Here is a 21,457-nt window from a genome sequence, read left to right as displayed (position 1 = left end):
TACGATAGGTGTTAATTCTCTAAATTTCTGGTAGAATTCACCTGTGAAGCCACCTGGTCCTGGGCTTTTGTTTGTTGGAAGATTTTTGATTACAGCTTTGATTTCTAGGCTTGTTATGAGTCTAAGATTTTCTGTTTCTGGTTCAGTTTTGGCAGTTTATACTTTTCAAGGAATCCATCTGTCTCTTCCAATTTGTCCACTTTTATGGCATATAGTTGCTAATAGTAGTCTCTTATGATCCTTTGTATTTCTGTGTTGTCTGCTGTGACTTCTCCATTTTCATTTCTAATTTTTTATTTGATTCTTATCCCTTTTTTTCTTGATGAGTCTGGCTAATGGTTTGTCTAATTTATTTATCTTATCAAAGAACCAGGTTTTAGTTTTGTTGATTTTTGCTATAGTGTCCTTTGTTCCTTTTCACTTATTTCTGCTCTAATTTTTATGATTTCTTTTCTTCTGTTAACCCTAGGGTTCTTCGTTTCTTCTTTTTCTAGTTGTTTTAGGAGTAAAGTTAGATTATTTGTTTGATTTTTTTCTCTTCTCTCTTGAAGTTAAACTTCTGTTGGTATGAGCCTTTCACTTAGTACTGCTTTTACTGAATCCCATAGGTTTTGGGTTGTCCTGTTTTCATCTTCATTTGTTTCTATGAATATTTTGATTTATTTTTTGATTTCTTCCATGGTTTCTTGGTTATTCAGAAATTTGTTGTTTAGCCTCCATATGTTTGTATTTTAATAGTTTGTTTCCTGTAATTGTCATCTAATCTTACCACATTGTGATCAGAAAAGATGCTTGAAATGATTTCATTTTTTTTAATTTACCAAGGCTAGATTTATGACCCAGGATGTGATCTATCCTGGAGAATGTTCCGTGTCCACTTGAGAAATCCAGGATGTGATCTATCCTGGAGAATGTTCTGTGTGCATTTGAGAAATAGGTGAAATTCATTGTTTTGGGGTGAAATGTCCGATAGATATCAATTAGGTCTAACTGATCCATTGTATCATTTAAAGTCTGTGTTTCCTTGCTAATTTTCTGTTTGGTTGATCTATCCCTAGGTGTGAGTGGGGTATTAAAGTCCCCAGTATTATTGTGTTACTGTTAATTTCCCCTTTCATACTTGTTAGCATTTGCCTTATGTATTGAGGTGCTCCTATGTTAGGTGCATATTTATTTACAATTGCTACATCTTCTTGGATTGATCCTTTGACCATTAAGTAGTGTCTTCTTTGTCCCTTTTCACAGTCTTTATTTCAATCTATTTCATCTGATATGAGTATTGCTAATCCTGTTTTCTTTTGGTCTCCATTTGCATGAAATATCTTTTTTCCAGCCCTTCACTTTCAGTCTGTATGTGTCCCTTGGTTTGAGGTAGGTCTCTTGTAGACAGCGTATATAGCGGTCTTGTTTTTTGTGTCCATTCAGCCAGTCTTTGTCTTTTGGTTAGGGCATTCGACCCATTTACATTTAAGGTAATTATTGATCATTATGATCCCGTTTCCATTTACTTTGTTGTTTTGGATTTGAAACAAACTTCTGTGTTTCCTGTCTAGAGAAGGTCCTTTAACATTTGTTGGAGAGCTGGTTTGGTGGTGCTGAATTCTCTCAGCTTTCGCTTGTCTGTAAAGTTTTTGAATTCTTTATATTTGAATGAGATCCTTGCTGGGTATAGTAATCTGGGTTGCAGGTTTTTCTCTTTCATCACTTTAAGTATGTCCTGCCATTCCCTTCTGGCCTGAAGAGTATCTATTGAAAGATCAGCTGTTATCCTTATGGGGATCCCCTCGTGTGTTATTTGTTGCATTTCCCTTGCTGCTCTTTGAGTTTGATCTTCATTAGTTTGATTAATATGTCTTGGGGTGTTTTGCCTTGGCTTCATCCTGTTTGGGCCTCTCTGGGTTTGTTGGACTTGGGTGGCTATTTCCTTCCCCATTTTAAGGAAGTTTTCAACTATTATCTCCTCAAGTATTTTCTCATGTCCCCCCCCCCCCCTTTTTTTTTTTGTCTTCTTCTGGTACTCCTATGATTCAAATGTTGGGGCATTTGACATTGTCCCAGAGGTCTCTGAGGTTGTACTCATTTCTTTTAATATTTTTTTTCTTTTTTCCACTCTACTTCATTTATTTCCACCATTCTATCTTCCACCTCACTTATTCTATCTTCTGCTTCAGTATTCTACTGTTGGCTCCCTCCAGAGTGCTTTTGATCTCAGTTATTGCATTATTCATTATTGATCAACTCTTCTTTTTTTCTTCTGGGTCCTTGTTAAACATTTCTTTCATCTTCTCAATACTTATCGCTAGTTTATTTATCTGTAAGTCCATTTGTTTTCAAGATTTGGGGTCATCTTTACTATCATTCTGAATTCTCTTTCAGGTAGACTCCCTATCTCCTCCTCTTTTGTTTAGTTTGGTGGGCATTTGTAATGTTCCTTTACCTTCTGAGTATTTCTCTGCCTTTTCATTTTGTTTAGATTGCTGTGTTGGGGTGCCCTTTCTGTAGGCTGGAAGTTTGTGGTTCCTCTTTATTGTGGAGCCTGCTCCCTGTGGGTGGGGTAGGACGAGTGGCTTGTCACAGTTTCCTGATTAGGGGAGTTTGTGTGTGTGTTCTGGTGGGTGGAGCTGGATCTCTTCTCTCTGAAGAGCAGTAAAGTGTCCAGTAGTGAGTTTTGGGGTATCTATGGGTTTGGCTGGCTTTGAGCAGCCTGTCTTTTAATGCTCAGGGGTGTGTTCCTGCTTTGCTGGAGAATTAGCATGGTATCTCTTGCTCTAGAATTTATTGGCTCTTGGGTGGAGCTTGGTTTCAGTGTAGGTATGGAGGCTTTTGGGTGAGCTCTTGTCTATTAATGTTCCCTACAATCAAGAGTTCTCTGATGTTCTCAAGTTTTGGAGTTAAGCCTCCTATTTCTGGCTTTCAGTCTCATTCTTATAGTAGCCTCAAGACTTTTCCATCCATACATCACAGATAACAAAACATCTAGGTTAATGGTAAAACAGTTCTCCTCAGCAAGGGACACCCAGAGAGGTTCATAGATTTACATGGAGAAGAGAAGAGGGAGGAGGGAGATAGAGGTGATGAGGAGGAGAAGAGGGGGAATCAAAAGGGGAGAGACCAATCTAGCCAGTAATCAGTTCCCTAAGTGTTCTCCATAGTCTGGAACACTCAGAGAGATTCACAGAGTTAAGCAGAGAAGAGAAGGGGGAGGGAGGAGATTGAGATGACCTGGTGGAGAAAAGGGAGAGTCACAAGGGGAGAGAGCAGTCAAGCCAGTAATCACACCCTCCTTTTGAAGAGAATGGGCTGCCTTTCTGGGTGCCTGGTGTCCTCCACCAGCATTCAGAAGTTGTTTTGTGGAAGTTACCCAGATTTCAAATGAGCTCTTGATGAATTTGTATGGGATAAAGTGGTCTTCCTATCCTATTCCTCTGCCATCTTGTGACCACTTCCCAGCTGGCCAATTTATTTCATGGAGGTACTTATCATCTAACTTTTCCTTTGAATTTTTTCAGTTATGTAAAAAATTAAAGTCGGAATCCTGAGAATGTTATATCTAGAATGCATCCAATCTAGAATAAATACTTCAACGATTACGATGTCTTACCTTCTCCAGTGGAATTGTTTTTTCCTGATTCTTTCTATATTTACTTTTGATTTTTAAATTCTTGACTTCAAAAATTGGCATTCTGAAATATCACTTCTGAACTCTTTTTTTCTATATATGCTATGTCTTTATGTTTATTTATAATTTATATTTGTTCTCATTTCAAATATGTTTTGAAGTAAGAGTATATGCATGCACACAGTAGTTAAAATGAAGCTAAAACAGATCATAAGCCATGTAGTAAAAATTAGAAATTTTTCAGCTAGAAACCAGAATGAGAGTTTCTGACATGCATTATTTTATTTGACTATGACTTTTCTGCAAACAAGGAAAAAAACAAAAACATTTTCATTTCTCAAGTTTAATATGAAAGCCCAATGTCATCAAAGTTTTGGGTATTAAAATGACTCTCTTCTCTGTGTCCAGAAGTACCTTCCTCAAACTCTTCATCTCCCCCTTCATATATTTATCAGTTTGCATATTATCTCCTTTTGTAAAACCTTGTATTGCATATTCAATAAAGAATTACCTTTACTTTGAATTATACATTGATAATTATATACTGTCACTTGGAGAAGCAAATGGCAAACCACTCCAGTATTCTTGCCTGGAAAATCCCATGGAGACAGGAGCCTGGAGGGCTACAGCCCATGGGATTGCAAGAGTTGGACACGACTTAATGACCAAACCACATAGCTGTCACTAATTGGATGCCTATCACGTGAAAGGCAAATATCAGGCACTGAATTATCTCTGACCTTCACAATAATCCTGAAGGATTCCTGCTTAAATGTCTTCTTTATAGATGATTGAAGTGAAACTAAGAATAGCTAAGAAATTTGCGTGAAGTCAGATAGCTGTTAATAATTAAGATAGAATTCTTGATCTGAATCCCAATAGCAGTTTGTAATGGAAAGATATCCACATGTTGAATGTTCTTTAAAATATATATATATATATATATATATAATAGTTGTATAATAACTGTGTAACCTTTATTTACTGTTCTTTGTAAAAGAGAAAGCATATGAAACCTATATTGACATTTGAATATTACTGTACTTCCTTACAGCCTGTGAACTTATGAATCAAGGGATCTTGGCCCTGGTCAGCTCCATTGGCTGCACATCAGCGGGATCCCTCCAGTCTTTGGCAGATGCCATGCATATCCCCCACCTCTTCATTCAGCGCTCCACAGCTGGGACCCCAAGGAGTGGCTGTGGACTCACCCGGAGCAACAGGAATGATGACTACACTCTCTCTGTTCGGCCACCTGTCTACTTAAATGACGTTATCCTGAGAGTGGTCACAGAATATGCCTGGCAGAAGTTCATTATATTCTATGATAGCGAATATGGTAAGTGTTTGTTACTTGAATGAGTTTTGTAAGCTGGTATTTATATGGCAGTTAATTTTGTTGAATCTTGAAAAACTTGAAGAAGTTATTATTTTTTGTGGTTTTCATGTCCTGGCATGTTCTTACAAATCAGGCAACAATGACAAAAATTTTGTTAAGACCTCAGGTTCAATCTTTTGCATATATTTTGATTTTTCAAATAATAGAAAGTTATTGAAAACAATGCTGTATTTTTTCCTCTTTCAAAAGCATTTATACCTAAATATAACAATAAAAGAATAATTTTCGACAGATCCTAGAACACTTAAAAATATTACATATTTCTATTTTTCAGTTAAAAAAATCTGAAGTATTTTTCTTATGCTCTTGTATAGACTTTAGAATCTACTTAGTACTTAACACTTTGAGGGTCATTGAAATTATAATGCCTTATATTTATCCTAGCATATTGTCTCCAATGTGAACTCTCACAAAAATACTGACTAGTATAAAGATACTTAATTTATTTAACTTTCCAAGGTAAAACACAAGGCATTTTACTTGTATTATTTTACTATATCTTAAGAAGATACTGTGTCTCAATATTTTTACTTGTGCTACATTAACAAAAGTAAGCAAAAATAGGGCTTCCCAGGTGTAAAGAACTTTCCTGCCAATGCAAGAGACATAAGAGACTGCGGTTTGATCCCTGAGTCAGGAAATCCCCTTGAGGAGGGCATGGCAAGCCACTCCAGTGTTCTTGCCTGGAGAATCCCAGAGGAGCCTGGCAGGCTACCATCCATAGCGTCAAAAAGTAGCTACTTCATGACTGAAGTAGCTTAGCACACATTTAATAATAAATAAAGAAATAATGTTATTTTTGTTTAAACACTTTTTTCCCAAATTAAAATCTATCTGTTTTCTATCTGACTAATCCCAGAGATTTTCAATATAGTTTCTTTCTTATTTTTGTCATTAGGAAGAGAGGAAAGACAGTAGAGATTGATAGGTTCAAATGAGAGGAAATAAACAGATTTGATAAGGGATATATATTGCGAAGCATGTGCTTCCTTAGAAATTTGCCTTAAGAAGGAGACAGAAAAAAAAAATTCCTTTCAGTGTGGATGGGCCTGGTTTTTACATTTTTATTTTAAAACGTTAAGATTTACGATCTAAAGAGCAACTTATTTTCATTGCAAATAAAAAACTATTTCAAAATGAGGGTTTTCTTACCCTAATCTGCTCAGCATTTTGAACATAGAGAACAATTACACAAGAGTTGCCAGAAAGTGACATCAATAGAACCAAGCACAAACAGGTTGGCAGAAAGCTGGAAAGCAGCAAATAAGAGCTCCTGTGGACTCCTAGGGAGGGAATGCAAGTGGCAGCTACATTAGCCCTAAATATTCAAAGGTCACATGGGGTTTGGGCAGCTGAGTTCCATTAAACTTGATGGGTAGACTTCAGCCAAAAGTCTGTGACACTCTCTAAAAGCACAGTCCTTTGTCCCCAGGACGGAAATCCTTATTTTGTTGTTTAATTCGTATTACTTAGGGGTCACAGAACGAAGACCAAGAGACTAAAATGAATAAAGTAAACAAAAAGGAAATAAAAATAATTGCCTCATCAGTAAAAGTAAAGATGGAACACAAATCTGATAGTCACTAGTAGAATTATTTAGTGAACATAGTAAACTCTAACTCTACTGTCAACATACTGAGTATCCCTTTGTCAATTTTTTCTAGTCAGATTATCTATGGATATATAACCACAAATGGTATTCTCATGACCTCTACTCAAACATAATTTGAAATAATGAATTTTTAAATTGCAAATCTTTATTTAAGAGGAGAAAACACTGCTTAGTTAGTCCTATCAAAGTAGTCTGTAAAATAAAGAACAGAAAATAACTTTTGATGATGTTTCTACAAATTAAAATGAGAATTTTACTGTATGATTACAAATATCCATGAGAAAAGAAAATTCCTTGTTATCTTATTCCCAAGTCTTACATGGATTACACTTAGAAAATTCTTATAAAAGAAGACATTTTGATTACTGATAAGTAATTTTTTAAATGTACAATAAATTCATGGTCACACACTCCTTTCCATACATTTGAATTTCCCCATTCTCTTTTCTTTTGCTTTCCTTTGAATAAATAAGATGCTTATAATCATACTATTTGTATTCTCTGTTAGAAGCAGGTTTTGTATTAGGAATAACGAGAACATTTTCCTTTACTCTGATGATAAACTTTATTTTAACTTATTTAATTTAATAATTCATGAAAAAATTGTCCCTGATTGTACTTTTAAAATCATTTCCAGTAATACTTTTCTTCAATGAAAGAAAAATTTTCTTTGATACTTACAATAAATCTTGCTAGTAAAGAACTGGGCTAGAATCCAAAATAAACATCAAGCTATCCAAATATCTTGTATCTTGAAGAGGGCTAATGTATTTACATATACATTCATCATAGTCCTCATTTTAAGTTCAAACATTAGAATTATACTTGACTTTTATCTTGGTTATCAGGAGTTACTTTCATTAAGGAATGGATTAAGCAACCTTCCATTCCATTGATGGAATCAGGCAACCTGCTGAAGCCAAATGTTATTGAAGATGTATTTTGCTTAGAAAAATATACTTAAAGAAAAAGGTTAGGCTTCTTATCCAGTTTATTAGAGGAACACTTTTCTTCAAAAGCAGTTAATTATGATTATGAGCTTTAATTATGATTTAAGTTGGCTTAAAGCTCCACATTCAGAAAACTAAGATCATGGCATCTGGTCCCATCACTTCATAGCAAATAGATGGGCAAACACTGGAAACAGTGACAGACTTTATTTTTGGGGGCTTCAAAATCACTGCAGATGGTGACTGTAGCCATGAAATTAAAAGACACTTACTCCTTGGAAGGAAAGTTATGGCCAACCTAGACAGCATATTAAAAAGCAGAGACATTACTTTGCCAACACAGGTCCATCTAGTCAAGGCTATGGTTTTTCCAGTAGTCATGTATGGGTGTGAGATTTGGTCTATAAAGAAAGCTAAGTGCTGAAGAATTGATACTTTTGTACTGTGGTGTGGAGAATACTCTTGAGAGTCCCTTGCACTGCAAGGAGATCTAACCAGTCAATCCTAAAGGAAATCAATCCTGAATATTCATTGGAAAGACTGAAGCTTAAGCTGAAACTCCAATACTTTGGCCACCTGATGCAAAGAACTGACTCATTGGAAAAGACCTTGATACTGGGAAAGATTGTAGGAGGGAGGAGAAGGGGCCAACAGAGGATGAGATGGTTGTATGGTATCACTGACCCAATGGACATGAGTTTGAGTAAACTCCAGATTGATGATGGACAGACATGACTGAGTGAATGAACTGCACTGAACTTATGAATATGAGCCCAGTGTAAAAGTACACTATAAATTCCTTACCAGAGAAAATTCATATCTTTGACAAATAAACGGATGATGACCCGGTTTGATTCCTGGGTTGGGAAGATCCCCTGTAGAAGGGATAGGCTACCGCTCCAGTGTTCTTGGGCTTCCCTTGTGTATCAGCTGGTAAAGAATCTGCTTGCAATGCAGGAGTCCTGGGTTTGATACCTGAGTTGGGAAGATCCCCTGGAGAAGAAAAAGGCTACCCACTCCAGTATTCTGGCCTGGAGAATTCCATGGACTGTATAGTTGATGGGGTCACAAAGAGTCGGACACGACTGAGCAACTTAAAAAAAAAAAAGAAAGAAAGAAAATGGATGGAAAGAGAAAAAAAAATGTGAAACTTTATTTGAATGAATTGACTCAAGACATTCTTTTTAAAGACTTGAAAAGAAGTGTTAAACTTTTAAAAATGTGTCATTTAAGAAATAGTCATTGTTCCCTTATTTAGTGAAAATGCAAAACATGACATTAAAAATTTTATAGAATGTAGTCTTAACCTTTAAGAAACTTATAATTAAAAAACAAAATATTTATAATAATCTCTTAATAGAGAAAATAGTATGTTGTATCATAAATGATATAAACTGAGTACTAGTGGTCTGCAGTGAAGAAAGTGTTTAATTTAGGCAGCAATGATCAAAAAAGGCTTCATGGGTAGACTTTGATCTTGATTATTGCCTCTCAGAATCCTACCTACCTTTCACAGTGTTTGAGAGACAGCAACTCCAATAGACAGTGTGAACAAATCTTATAGAAATAAAAATATTAAAAATAGTGTATCTGAGCATTTTTATTGGCCAGGCACTAGAATAAATATTTTACATTATATCACTGAATTTTCTCAATAGCTCTATGAAGTAGATTATAGTATTATCACAGTTTTATAAATTCAAAAACAGAAACAACTGATGGGTAAGTTGTTTATGAAATATACCTAAGAAGCATCAATACTGAGTTTAAAGTCTGACCAGAGCATGTACTCCTAACCATGTATAATGAGTATGAAGAGATTGCAGTGAACTATCACACCAGAATATAACAAGGGGATAATCTTATAGAGAATGTTTATTGATATCCAGGCTCTGTTCTAAATGCTTTACATGTTCATTTAATTCTCACAGCAGCTCTATGAGGTAGATGATGATGATGATGATGGTAATGATATTACAGATGAAAAAAGCTGAGGTAGTAAGAAGTCAGGTGACTTGAAACCAAGCCCCAAAGGTCTGCATTCAAGCACTCATAGTGTCTCTTCCTGCTTTCAACAACTGGACTATTTCGATGCTATAGAAATAATAAGATTAATTTCTGACACAAATTTCTTAAGCATTTACAATGAAAATGTGTAGAATCATTTTCATTAAAGAGATACAATAACTGACTTTAAGCCTGCTGACCTTCAGCATATTAATATCATTCAAGAAAAAATACTGTATATCAGTTCAGGAGGTTTGTTTATCATTGTAAATTTGGAAACAGGACAGTCATTGAGTCGAAGTAGGCTGACTTCTCAACAGAAATAGCTGCTTGTCTATATAATAACTGTTCTCCTCCTTAGGCCAGATTTGCTTGAGAGCATAATACTTCCAGTTGAAAAACTATGGTCCCCAGATTGCTTACAGGTGGGGCTGTAATGTGATACAGTCAAGAACTGTGAGAGGTCTGAGATTTTCGCCCTGCATGCATGCGTGTGTGCTCAGTTGCTTCTGTCCTGTCTGACTCTTTGCGATCCTACAGACTGTAGTCCGCAAGACTCCTCAGTTCATGGGATTCTCCAGGCAAGAAAACTGGGGTGGGATGCCATTCCCTTCTCCAGAGGATCCTCCCAACTCAGGGACTGTACCCTTCATCTCCTACATTACAGGTGGATTCTTTACTACCGAGCCACTGGAGAAGCTCTGAGATTTTACCCTACTTACAAGCTAAATAAGTTAGCCTGCCTCAATTATAGGTATGCTGGCAGAAAACACTAAGCTCCTGAATTAGAGGGAGAGGACTTTAATACTTGGGGCACAGCAAGCAACGTGAGCTTTATCTTAATTAAAACTTTCTGTTCATATTAGACACCATTAAGAAAATAAATAGGCAAACTGTAAACTGGGGAGTAAATTTCAATACATATACCTGAAAAACTTATGCAAATACATAGACTATATAAAGGGCTCAGAGAATTAAACAAACAAAACTACGAAGCAAAAATATGAGACCAACACAGATATAACAACCGAAAGTGTGCCCAAAGTTTGTTCAAAGAATTCATATAAGAAGCTATATAAACGGCCAATAAGCACAAGAAGTGCTGAACATTTTTAGTCCACAGGTAAATACCAATTAAAATAAGATACTAATCAGTACCCACTAGACCGACTGAAGGCCATTACTACACATGGGCAAGAATGTGGCAAACTGAAACCCTCCACAGAGAGTTGGATGTAAAAATGTGTAGGCACTTATGGAACCATTCGGCAGTTCGTTACAGATTTAAATATTCATCCACCACGTGACTTACCCAGGTCACTTCCAGGTATTTACCAAGATAAATGTGAATGTATATCTTTGCGAAATCATAGATACAAATCCTTATATTAGCATTATTCGTAAAGTCCAAAGCTGGAAACAACTTAAATGTCCATAATTTTGAAAATGGTTCAAGGAATTGTGGAATGTTCCTACAATGGAATACTATTCAACAATAAGAAGAAATGAACTACTGAAATATTCAACAATAAAAATTTCAGTGAAATAATTCTGAAAGAAAAGAAGTATATACTATTGTATTCCATTTATATGAATTCTGGTAACATACAGAACTAATCTTGGTGATCCAGTCAGAAAGTGGGCCAGGAGTGGACCGTCTGGAACAGGACACATGATAAACTTCTGTGGTACCAGAGATATTCAATTTTTTGTTTTGAGTGCAACACAATAAATCTTTGAGCTATACATGTAAGTTCTATTTATTTATTGTAAGTAAATTATATCTTATTAAAAATTAGAAGACAGAACAACCTATTACATATCTGAAAACTTTAAAAAAAAAGGGAAAAATTGATTTACTTATAATTTCAAATGAAGTATCAGAATTAAATTGTGATCACTTATTGATTATGGTGTCAGAGACAAAGGGTTAGAATTGAGTGTAGTGGACACCTGGAACCGAGATTTGATAATAGACCAGAGTGACCAGAAGAGCTTCTTAATCATTGTAATACCTCAGGTCCATCATAGACACCTGGAATCAGAATTTTTGCAAGGTAGGCACTAAATGTTAACAGCTCTCCTGATGTTTCTGATGCAGCCAGCTTTGTTCCTAGATAAGGCATCTGGAAGCAAGAAACTTTAGTAGATATCTTCTTCAACATCTTTGATTGGTAGCATTTTTTCCCTGCCAGAATCCTCCAAGCAAGAGAGAACTCACTGTATTTTCAAGGAGACTCTTATAAATGGATACTGGACATTTCTAAATTGCAGAAACCTTTTCTTTTTATAATACTTAAAATATACTGGACAAAATGATTCATTTCTAGAATAATATAAAATAAGTAATCCCTTTGCTTGTAATCATTTATCAATAAATAAAGAATTGATTACATCCCATGAACCCACTCAGTCTTCTACTGCCTAAGTACCAAGAACAATTTACTATTTTCAACTTGATATGTATGCTTCTTAGATAGTCCACCTTTCTAATAAATCCCTTTATCCTTATCTATTTTATTTTTTCAATATTTCTGTATATGGCTGATTATATATATATATATATATATATATATATATATACACACTGATTACACAATATGCCACATGCTATCTTATTGCCTTAGAGAGGTGAGACCTTTACTGCTTTTTAGCAAAACAAAAAACACTTGTGTTTTCACATAACTTCTGCCTTTTAAATTTTTTATATTAAATCTTTATTGTAAGTACTCATTATATTGCCCTCCCCTTCCAATCTTCCATCATTTTCAATTTGCTTATCATGCTATTTATGCTTTCAGCCGAATCTCTGAGAGAGCGTTTGGTCAAGAAGATGTAATATAATACCTAGGAAGACTCATTAGAAGCAATGGTAGTAGTCCAGGCAGGCTCACTATCAGAGAGGTCTAAGCAAGAAATTAGTTGAATGTACCAGAGCCAACAGCTAGATTCCAGAATCCAGGAGTCTTGGAACTGACAGTATACAGAAGTGAGTGATCTTTAAAATAGAATAAAACCATATAGATTGCTTTAATGAGAGGTTTCTGTTTTAAAGATATTGAAATAAAAGTTGAATTTCAGGGATGGATAGGCTGAATAGAACTGATTTACAGGAGCAGCAAAGTTGATGTGCATTTCATCTAAAGAACTATTTGGGTTATTTAATTTCCTTTGCCTGAAAAATATTGGTCCCACACTTAATATTAGAATGAACCTATTTGTAGATTTATTATCTGGGTCTAATTATGGAGCTTGGAGGGGTAATATGATGATAGGGATATAAGCGGCTTGTAAAAGTAATGACACACAGACATGAACTAACTGAAGGTAGTTATATTTGCACTCTTACTATAGCCTCACCTCTATTTCGATTCATGCATTTGTGTCATTCTCAAGCCAGACAGTTGGCATTGGTAACTCCAACTGTATTCTTAGAGATTATTACATTAAAAAAAGGCCTCTTCCCTTCTTTGTCCATATATTAATATCATGCATAGGGCTATTTATCCTCCTAGAAAGTCTCAAGCTGTGTTTGGGTCCTGTGCTTATTCTTGAACCAAATAATTTGTTCTGGGGTATGCGGGCTCTCAGTCAGCAATCTGAGTTACATGATGGCCCTCTAGGTGAAGGGTAGGCATATGTGGACACATGTGCTTCCCTTGTCAGCTTGAAAAAAATAATAAATATGAATTAGATTATTTCAGTTTGATTAAATTTTTAAATCTAATATTATCAAATTATAATTTAGATGTTTACAATTAATAAATATTTGTCTTTATAATTCACCACTTAAAATTGCTTGTAAAGTACACTCTTCTTTGGTTCAGTTTGCTTGTTTTTGTTGGTTTTGATCAACTTAGATTTATTTTATGTTTTTAGCTTTTCTGACATTTTCCTTACTGTTTCAGGAGAGTCTTTTTCATTTTACAATAAGACTTTTGTCTGTATGTAAATGTATACTATAATTTGTTAAACTAAGTATTTCTGAAAATCAGAGACCAAAATGTATATAACAGGTTTTGATAAAAAATATTTTAGCCTCAAAAATAGTAAGTGAAAACATATTTCTCTTTATATGCAGAAATATTTACTTTTTGACATCCATATGCATGAAAACAAAGAAATAAATTCAGCTTTAAGGATTAATGAATATATTATTTATAGACTCTTGCCTTCTGCAAATGCTATTTAATGATCCCAAATTAAGGGTCAGTATGTAATTGAATGACCTGAGGTACTTAAGTACTACCCTCCAGTATATCATCCTTGCCTTAAAAGTTAAATTGTCATATAGTAGAACTCTTTGAAATGAACTTTGGGGTGCTATCAGCATGATTGTATTCCTAGGAATCACAGTATTTATTCCATGCAGTCTTGAATGTAGGTTTAATCAAGGCCCATAAAATGGACACATTCCTCTTAATTTATTGCAAATGTTTATAATTAAACACCTGAGGGTGTTTTCAAATGTCTGATGACTATAATATTATTAACGCTCTCTCTAGACAGTCTTAAAGTAGTTTATTACTCATTTGGCTACATTCCAGCTTTCAGTTCTCTCATTTACTTGAATGTACATCAGTAAGCATATAATTAATTCAAGCATCTTAATGAACTATTTTGTTTGCATTTGTATATATTATGTCAGGTAGGTAAAAATAACATATTCTACTGTTTTGCATTTGTACATCAGTAAAATGTCCTAAAAATATTGATTCAGCATAAAATGACATTTAAGCTGAAACATTATGATCTAATGTTAAAATCTTCTTATCAAACAGTTCTTATCAAACTGACAAGTTCTTATCAAACTGAAAATCTCAATGGGTCACTATTGCCTAACTATGTCACCTTATAATCTCATAAAGTACACTATTATCTTTATTTTCTAAATACAGTACAAGTGACAGGAAATACTCAATTAATGATTCAAATTATTTTGAAGTAAGGGATGATAAAAAGCCTTTTTCCCCCCCTGAAGAAACAAGAAGTTACAGATTATGCTGTGCTGTTTATTCTTTGGGAAATTCCATTCAGCTTAATGATGTATTTCACGTGTCCAGTAGTATGATGTATTTCTTTTCATCGTAAAAAAAAAACCTTATAAGAATCTAAATATTAATTTTAAAGCTTAGCATTCTGTCATAATTTCAGAAACACCAAGCTTGGCTGAATGGAGTCTGAAGTCTCCTGCCCAGTGAAGTCTTCAGTCCATTAAATGATTAAAAATGATTAAATGCACCTAATCTGCTCAAATAAGGGAGAAAGATGAGTAGAGGAAAAGAAAAATCAGACATACAAAGCCTCAGTGAAAAATCTTTTTTTTCTACCAAATTTAGTATTTTAAAAGAATTATTTGAATTCAATGATAAGGCTAAGAATTACTGTTTGATATGTTCCAGAGAATATCACTAAATTTAAGTTGCAACTACAGTTTGGAAAATGAATAGTATTGTATGATTTTTCTGTCTGTGAAAGGGTCTATGTTATCATCAGCTATGTAAAGAGCAAACCTGTAGAGGGCAGGGATTGTCTTACTCATCATTCCCTCCCAGGTACCTCTCACAGTGCTTGGCACATACTAAGCAGAGACTAGATTCCAAAAGAGATTTCTTTGGATGCTGACTACTGGTTTAGGATTAACAGTAAGATATATATCTGGTTTGTGAGTCAGTTTAGAAATGTATTTGTACATTAGATTCTGTTATCCCCTGGGATTTTTCTACCCTAATCTACTTAATTAAAAGCCATGTTTAGAGAGAAATTAAGTTTAATCTTACACTAATTATCATAATAAAGCTATCATTCTGCACAATTTAATAAAACAAATCAATGTGCTTCAATCAGTCACTACCTCCTAGAGAGTTATTGTGGTAAGTTGGTCTAACTAGGCAACAGTTATCACAGAAATTGCTAGACTATCAAGTTCTAAAGGTATTACCTAAATCAACTTTTAGTCCTTATTATGCTTTTTGTTTATTTTCCATTTTTCTATAGAAAAGGAAAGCAGAAGAAAATCATGAACAAGGGGGATTTTGACTGGGTTAATATAATCTTGATAATGAAAATGTATATTGCATAGAAATTTGCAGTTTACAGACTGCTTTAATATTGCATGTGTGCCAAGTGGCTTCCATTGTATCTGACTCTTTGCAACCCTATGGACTGTAGCTCGCCAGGCTCCTCTGTCCAAGGGATTCTCCAAGCAAAAATACTGGAGCGTGTTGACATGCCCTTCTCCAGAGGCTCTTCCCAACCCAGGGATGGAACCTGCGTCTCTTATCTCACTTGCATTGGCAGGCATGTTCTTCACCACTAGCACCACCTGGGAATCCCTGCTTTAATATTTCACATGCTTTATTTCCTTTTATTAGAGTAACTCAATAATTAAGTGTTATAATTTTATTTTTTGTACCAATAAGGTCTGGTTAGCTGTTAACTTTTCCTAAGCTTCTATTCCTTTGTTTTTTACATGTCTCTAATTGGCATTCATCAGATTAAAACAATTACTTGTCTAAATTGTTATTCCCTCCACTAAACTGGATATACCTCAAAAACAGGAACTATACCTTCACCTTCATTACAAAACTACCAGATATTTATCAGAAGATTGTGTATAGTCAGTACCCTTTCTCTTGCAAGTGACTGAAGCTCATTTCAAACTATATAAGAAAAAAGTGAAAAAAAAAAAGAATATTTTTTCAATTGACTTATACAGTTGGGAAGTCTAAGAAATAGCTGGCTTGCCTCTTTCACTTTCTTTTTTTTTTTAATTTTTATTTTTACTTTATTTTGCTTTACAATACTGTATTGGTTTTGTCACACATTGACAAGAATCCGCCACGGGTGCACATGAGATCCCAATCCTGAACCCCTCTCCCACCTCCCACCCTATATCATCTCTCTGAATCATCCCCGTGCACCAGCCCCAAGCATCCTGTATCCTATATCGAACATAGACTGGCGATTCATTTCTTACATGATAGTATGCATGTTTCAATGCCATTCTCCCAAATCATCCCATCCTCTCCCTCTCCCACAGAGTCCAAAAGTCCATTCTAAACATCTGTGTCTTTTTTGCTGTCTCGCATACAGGGTTATCATTACCATCTTTCATTCATTGGCTACGTTCTTCATTTCACACTAGACATGCTGGCTCTTGCAGTTCCAAAACTGCCTCATTATAGCTTGTGATACAAAAGAAGGAACATCTATTTTTCATTACTCATATCAAATTTCACTTCTTGTTTGAATCCTGTGACTATCTGTGAGCTAATTAATTAGGCCAAAGACCATGGAGAACTCATATTTTTAAAATCAAGATGTAAGGAAGGCTATGTTTCTTTCTAAAGGTTCTTGGATACAGCATGCTTGGGGCTGGTGCATGGGGATGACCCACAGAGATGTTATGGGGAGGGAGGTGGGAGGGGGGTTCATGTTTGGGAACACATGTAAGAATTAAAGATTTTAAAATTAAAAAAATAAATAAATAAAGGTTCTTGGGGGAGAACCCCTTTTCTTGCCTTTTTTAGGGACCATCCACATTTCTTCTTTCAAGATCCCCTTTCTTCATCATCAAAGCCAGCAACATTCATCTCTGAAGCTTTCCAGAAGTCTCAGCTCATTCTTCAGTAGTCAGATCTATGTCTGACTTTCCTTTTCTGCCTCCTTCCTTTAATTCTAAGTCCTTAGAATTATACTAGTCCCACTGAAGTAATAGGAGATGACTCTCTATCGTAAGGTCAGGTGGTTGACAAACCTCAATATCATCTAAAGCATTAATTCCTCTGTTATATAACCTAACTTATTCATAGATTCCAGGGATTGGGACCTGAGTATCTTTGGGAGGTCATATTCTACCTCCTTTATCTTCACTGTTGTTCAGTCACTCAGTGGTGACCAGCTCTTTGCGACCCAGTGGACTATAGCACACCAGGCCTCCCTGTCCTCCACTGTCTCCCAGAGTTTGCTCAAATTCATGTCCATTGAGTCAGTGATGTTATCTAACCATCTCATCCTCTGCTGCCCCCTTCTCGAACATTTGCATTCAATCTTCCCTAGCATCAGAGGTCTTCCAGTGAGTCAGTTCTTGGCATCAGGTAGCCAAAGTATTGAAGCTTCAGCTTCAGCATCAGTCCTTCCAATGAATATTCAGCATTGATTTCCTTTAGGATTGACTCGTTTGATCTCTTTGCAGTCCAAGGGACTCTCAAGTCTTCTCTGGTCTACTGAAGAAGGATGACAACCCACTCCAGTATTCTTCCTATGAGAATCCCATGAATAGTATGGAACTTTCCTTTATAGGGTCCAAGAAAAAAGTCTTTTTTTGTCCTAGTATTATGTTTAGTACCTTCCTTCATGAGCCTCTACCACTTGCTGTTATATAATTATCTGATCAGTAGAATGAATAATCACAAGGAACAACTGAACTACTATTTAAATTTTGTTGTCAATGAATAATATCTAGTAACACCTACAGGCCTGAAAGCTTTATGAGGTGAGATATCACCGTTTATCTTTTTTAATTTCTGTAAACTGAAGCACTTTACTCATTTTTTGCCAACTAACAGTAATACAGATGGTATAGTTGAATAATAATGATGGTTGATCGTATTCACCAATTGACAAAGCCAAAGGCACTCTCTCTTTTTCAATGACTTTTCCACACTGCATTTAATAGTGTGATTCAGATTCTTCTCACATCAAACTTACAGTTGCTATATATCATGAGTGTTTGGTGTTACTTTCAATTAACCTAAACTGTTATTATTTAAATTCTACATTCCAAGAGTCTAAAACATTACACTTGCCATTTTGGGTGGCTAGCCATCTAAATTTTAGGCAATTCTATCCTGTTGGTGGGTGATCCCTTATCAAGCAATTGGGAACTATTATTAATAGTAATAGCACCTACCATGTTTTAGGCTTCCCTGATGGTTCAGTGGTAAAGGATCTGCCTGCAGTGTGGGATACCTGGGTTTGATTCCTGGGTCAGGAAGATCCCCTGGAGAATGGGATGACTACCCGTGCAGTTTATTTGCCTGGAGAATTCCATGAACAGAAGAGCTTTTGGGGGTTGCAAAGAGTTGAACAAGACTGAGTGACTAACACATTGCGCACCATATTTTAGACTTTACACTGAATTTCCCATGCAGATACACATATCACCACCCTCACTAATTAATCTTTCAAGACATTTATGAGACAAATATTTATTCATTTATAGATCAGAATTTTTTCTGAAAATTTTATCATCACTTATCTAGGCAGTGATAACTAGACTTACAGACTAAGAACACAGAAAAATAATAGAAATCTTTTATCATATCCCTTTTCTGGCCAAATAACAATACACATATTACATTACTTAATTTCTGGTCAAACATAAAAGGTAAAAAAGTCATACTGTTTTAAATGAAGGAAAAGTCATTTACAAGCTGAATTGGAATCATGCGAAGTCAGACTGCTTTTCATTCTACACACATAGCTCATCATCTATTTAGATCCTCTACTTAAAACTTTTCAAGAGATTAAAGCTGCATTTAAGATAAAGTCAAAACCTCTTTCTGGGTCTCACCAGGATCCACCTCATCTGACCTTCTTTCTCCACACAGCTTCACCTAACTCTCCCCTCCTCCTTGCTCACTGGGCTGCAGCTGTGCAGGAATCCTTTAGGTACTTTAGACACAAGCTCTTCACTGCCTCGGGGCATCTTCCCAGGCTGTTGTCCTCTCATCTTGCCTCCTTGCTTGAGCAGTGTCCTCTCGTCCTTTAGATCACAGTTTAACCGCCTCGTTTCCAAAGGAAACTTCCTTGAGTATTCTAACTAAAACAGAGCCTCCTTCCCCCCGTCAGTCTCTACCAGCACTTGTTTCCTTCACAGCACTTGGTGTGAGTTGTATGTGCCAGTTGGTTTACTTGTCTGTTGCCTGTCTCAGTACAGGGAAGGGTATTCACTGTTGAATTCTGAACACACAGGACTGGTGACTATATTCAATAATTTTTTTTTGAAACAATTTTCTTTTTCTCAAAACTAAGAGTATAAGTGATCTGAAGCTTGGTGTTTTCTGAACAGCTCTATTCCAATGCATTTTTGGTTTTGTCTGTCATATTTATGTGCATAGTTAAGTGATTCAAACTGAAGAAATAATAACTTACAATTCAAAATCAAGGATCTGCTCTGACACATATGTTAAAGGCATATTGGTTCTGAGTTGGGGCCCAGGCTTCTGCATTTTTAATAAGATTTTCAAGTGATTCTGATACACAGCAGACTTTGAGGAGGCCTGCTCGAGTGTGAACATGTCCTGTTATGTGTCTACCTGTATCTGCTAAATTTTATCAGATCTAACCCTTTGCTTAATCCATGCTTGAAATCCTTACATCCTTAGGAACTTTCTGACCTGGATATTTAATGAATACATAATACCATTATTATTCAAACTCTTTTATCTCTTGTTCTGCTCTAGATGAGGCTTTATTCTTTTAAGCTACTGCAATGCTGACATCCTGGGTTTATAATTTAATTAGGAATAAGGAATCTAAGGTAGAATTTACAAGTTACCTATTCTGAAGAGTTTGAGAGTCATCAGATACTGGACATATAATATTCATAGTAATTGTTTTAAAATAAAGCTAATCATAAGAAGAAAGCAGATTTTAAAATTATTTTTAGTTTTTAACCTGCAAATATAAATTTTCATTATGAACAAATGTTAGTTTCCAAATCTGTGACTTTGTTTTCTTATTCTTTTGGCTTATTGCTTTCAATTGCTAATGTATTGAAAAACATATGACCTTCAGTTCAGTTCAGTCGCTCAGTCGTGTCCAACTCTTTGCGACCCCATGAAACGCAGCATGCCAGGCCTCTCTGTCCATCACCAACTCCGGGAGTTCACTCAGACTCACGTCCATCAAGTCAGTGATGCCATCCAGCCATCTCATTCTCTGTCGTCCCCTTCTCCTCCTGCCCTCAAGCCCTCCCAGCATCAGAGTCTTTTCCAATGAGTCAACTCTTTGCATGAGGTGGCCAAAGTACTGGAGTTTCAGCTTTAGCATCATTCCTTCCAAAGAAATCCCAGGGCTGATCTCCTTCAGAATGGACTGGTTGGATCTCCTTGCAGTCCAAGGGACTCTCAAGAGTATTCTCCAACACCACAGTTCAAAGCATCAATTCTTCGGCACTCAGCTTTCTTCACAGTCCAACTCTCACATCCATACATGACCACTGGAAAAACCATAGCCTTGACTAGACGGACCTTTGTTGGCAAAGTAATGTCTCTACTTTTTAATATGCTATCTAGATTGGTCATAACTTTTCTTCCAAGAAGTAATCATCTTTTAATTTCATGGCTGCAGTCACCATCTGCAGTGATTTTGGAGCCCCCCCAAAATAAAGTCTGACACTGTTTCCAGTGTTTCCCCATCAATTTCCCATGAAGTGATGGGACCGGATGCCATGATCTTTGTTTTCTGAATGTTGAGCTTTAAGCCAACTTTTTCACTCTCCTCTTTCACTTTCATCAAGAGGCTTTGTAGTTCCTCTTTACTTTCTGCCATAAGGGTGGTGTCATCTGCATATCTGAGGTTATTGATATTTCTTCCGACAATCTTGATTCCAGCTTGTGCTTCTTCCAGCCTAGCGTTTCTCATGAGGTACTCTACATATGACCTTATTATTGCTCTTGAGAGATAAATTTTACATGCATGCACAGTAAGGAGTTTTGAGATACAGTCCATTAATAATAAGCAACCTACAATACCATTCACTTCTTATCTTTCACTTGTTTCACTTTTCACATTTTATGTCATGGGCATATACAGAAAAATGTACAGTATTTTATAGTCAAAGCAAATGTACTATATTAAGA

At 35.7% G+C, this 21,457-nt stretch overlaps 1 protein-coding gene across 2 annotated transcripts in view; it reads left to right on the top strand.

The window, feature by feature from the left end:
* GRID2 (glutamate ionotropic receptor delta type subunit 2) overlaps positions 1-21,457 on the top strand; it is a 1,614,208-nt gene that overhangs the window by 851,821 nt on the left and 740,930 nt on the right. The window contains exon 3 of one of the 2 annotated variants that reach the window (XM_068975312.1): positions 4,674-4,958. The exons of the other annotated variant lie outside the window; for it this stretch is intronic. Within the exon in view, the coding sequence (XP_068831413.1) occupies positions 4,674-4,958 (285 nt within the window). The remainder of the gene's footprint in view (positions 1-4,673; positions 4,959-21,457) is intronic. 2 annotated transcript variants of the gene reach the window in all.

Source organism: Capricornis sumatraensis, chromosome 7 (genome assembly GCF_032405125.1).
Source record: "Capricornis sumatraensis isolate serow.1 chromosome 7, serow.2, whole genome shotgun sequence".
In the NCBI taxonomy this organism is placed as follows: Eukaryota; Metazoa; Chordata; class Mammalia; order Artiodactyla; family Bovidae; genus Capricornis; species Capricornis sumatraensis.
This window is presented reverse-complemented; position numbering and strand designations above follow the sequence as displayed.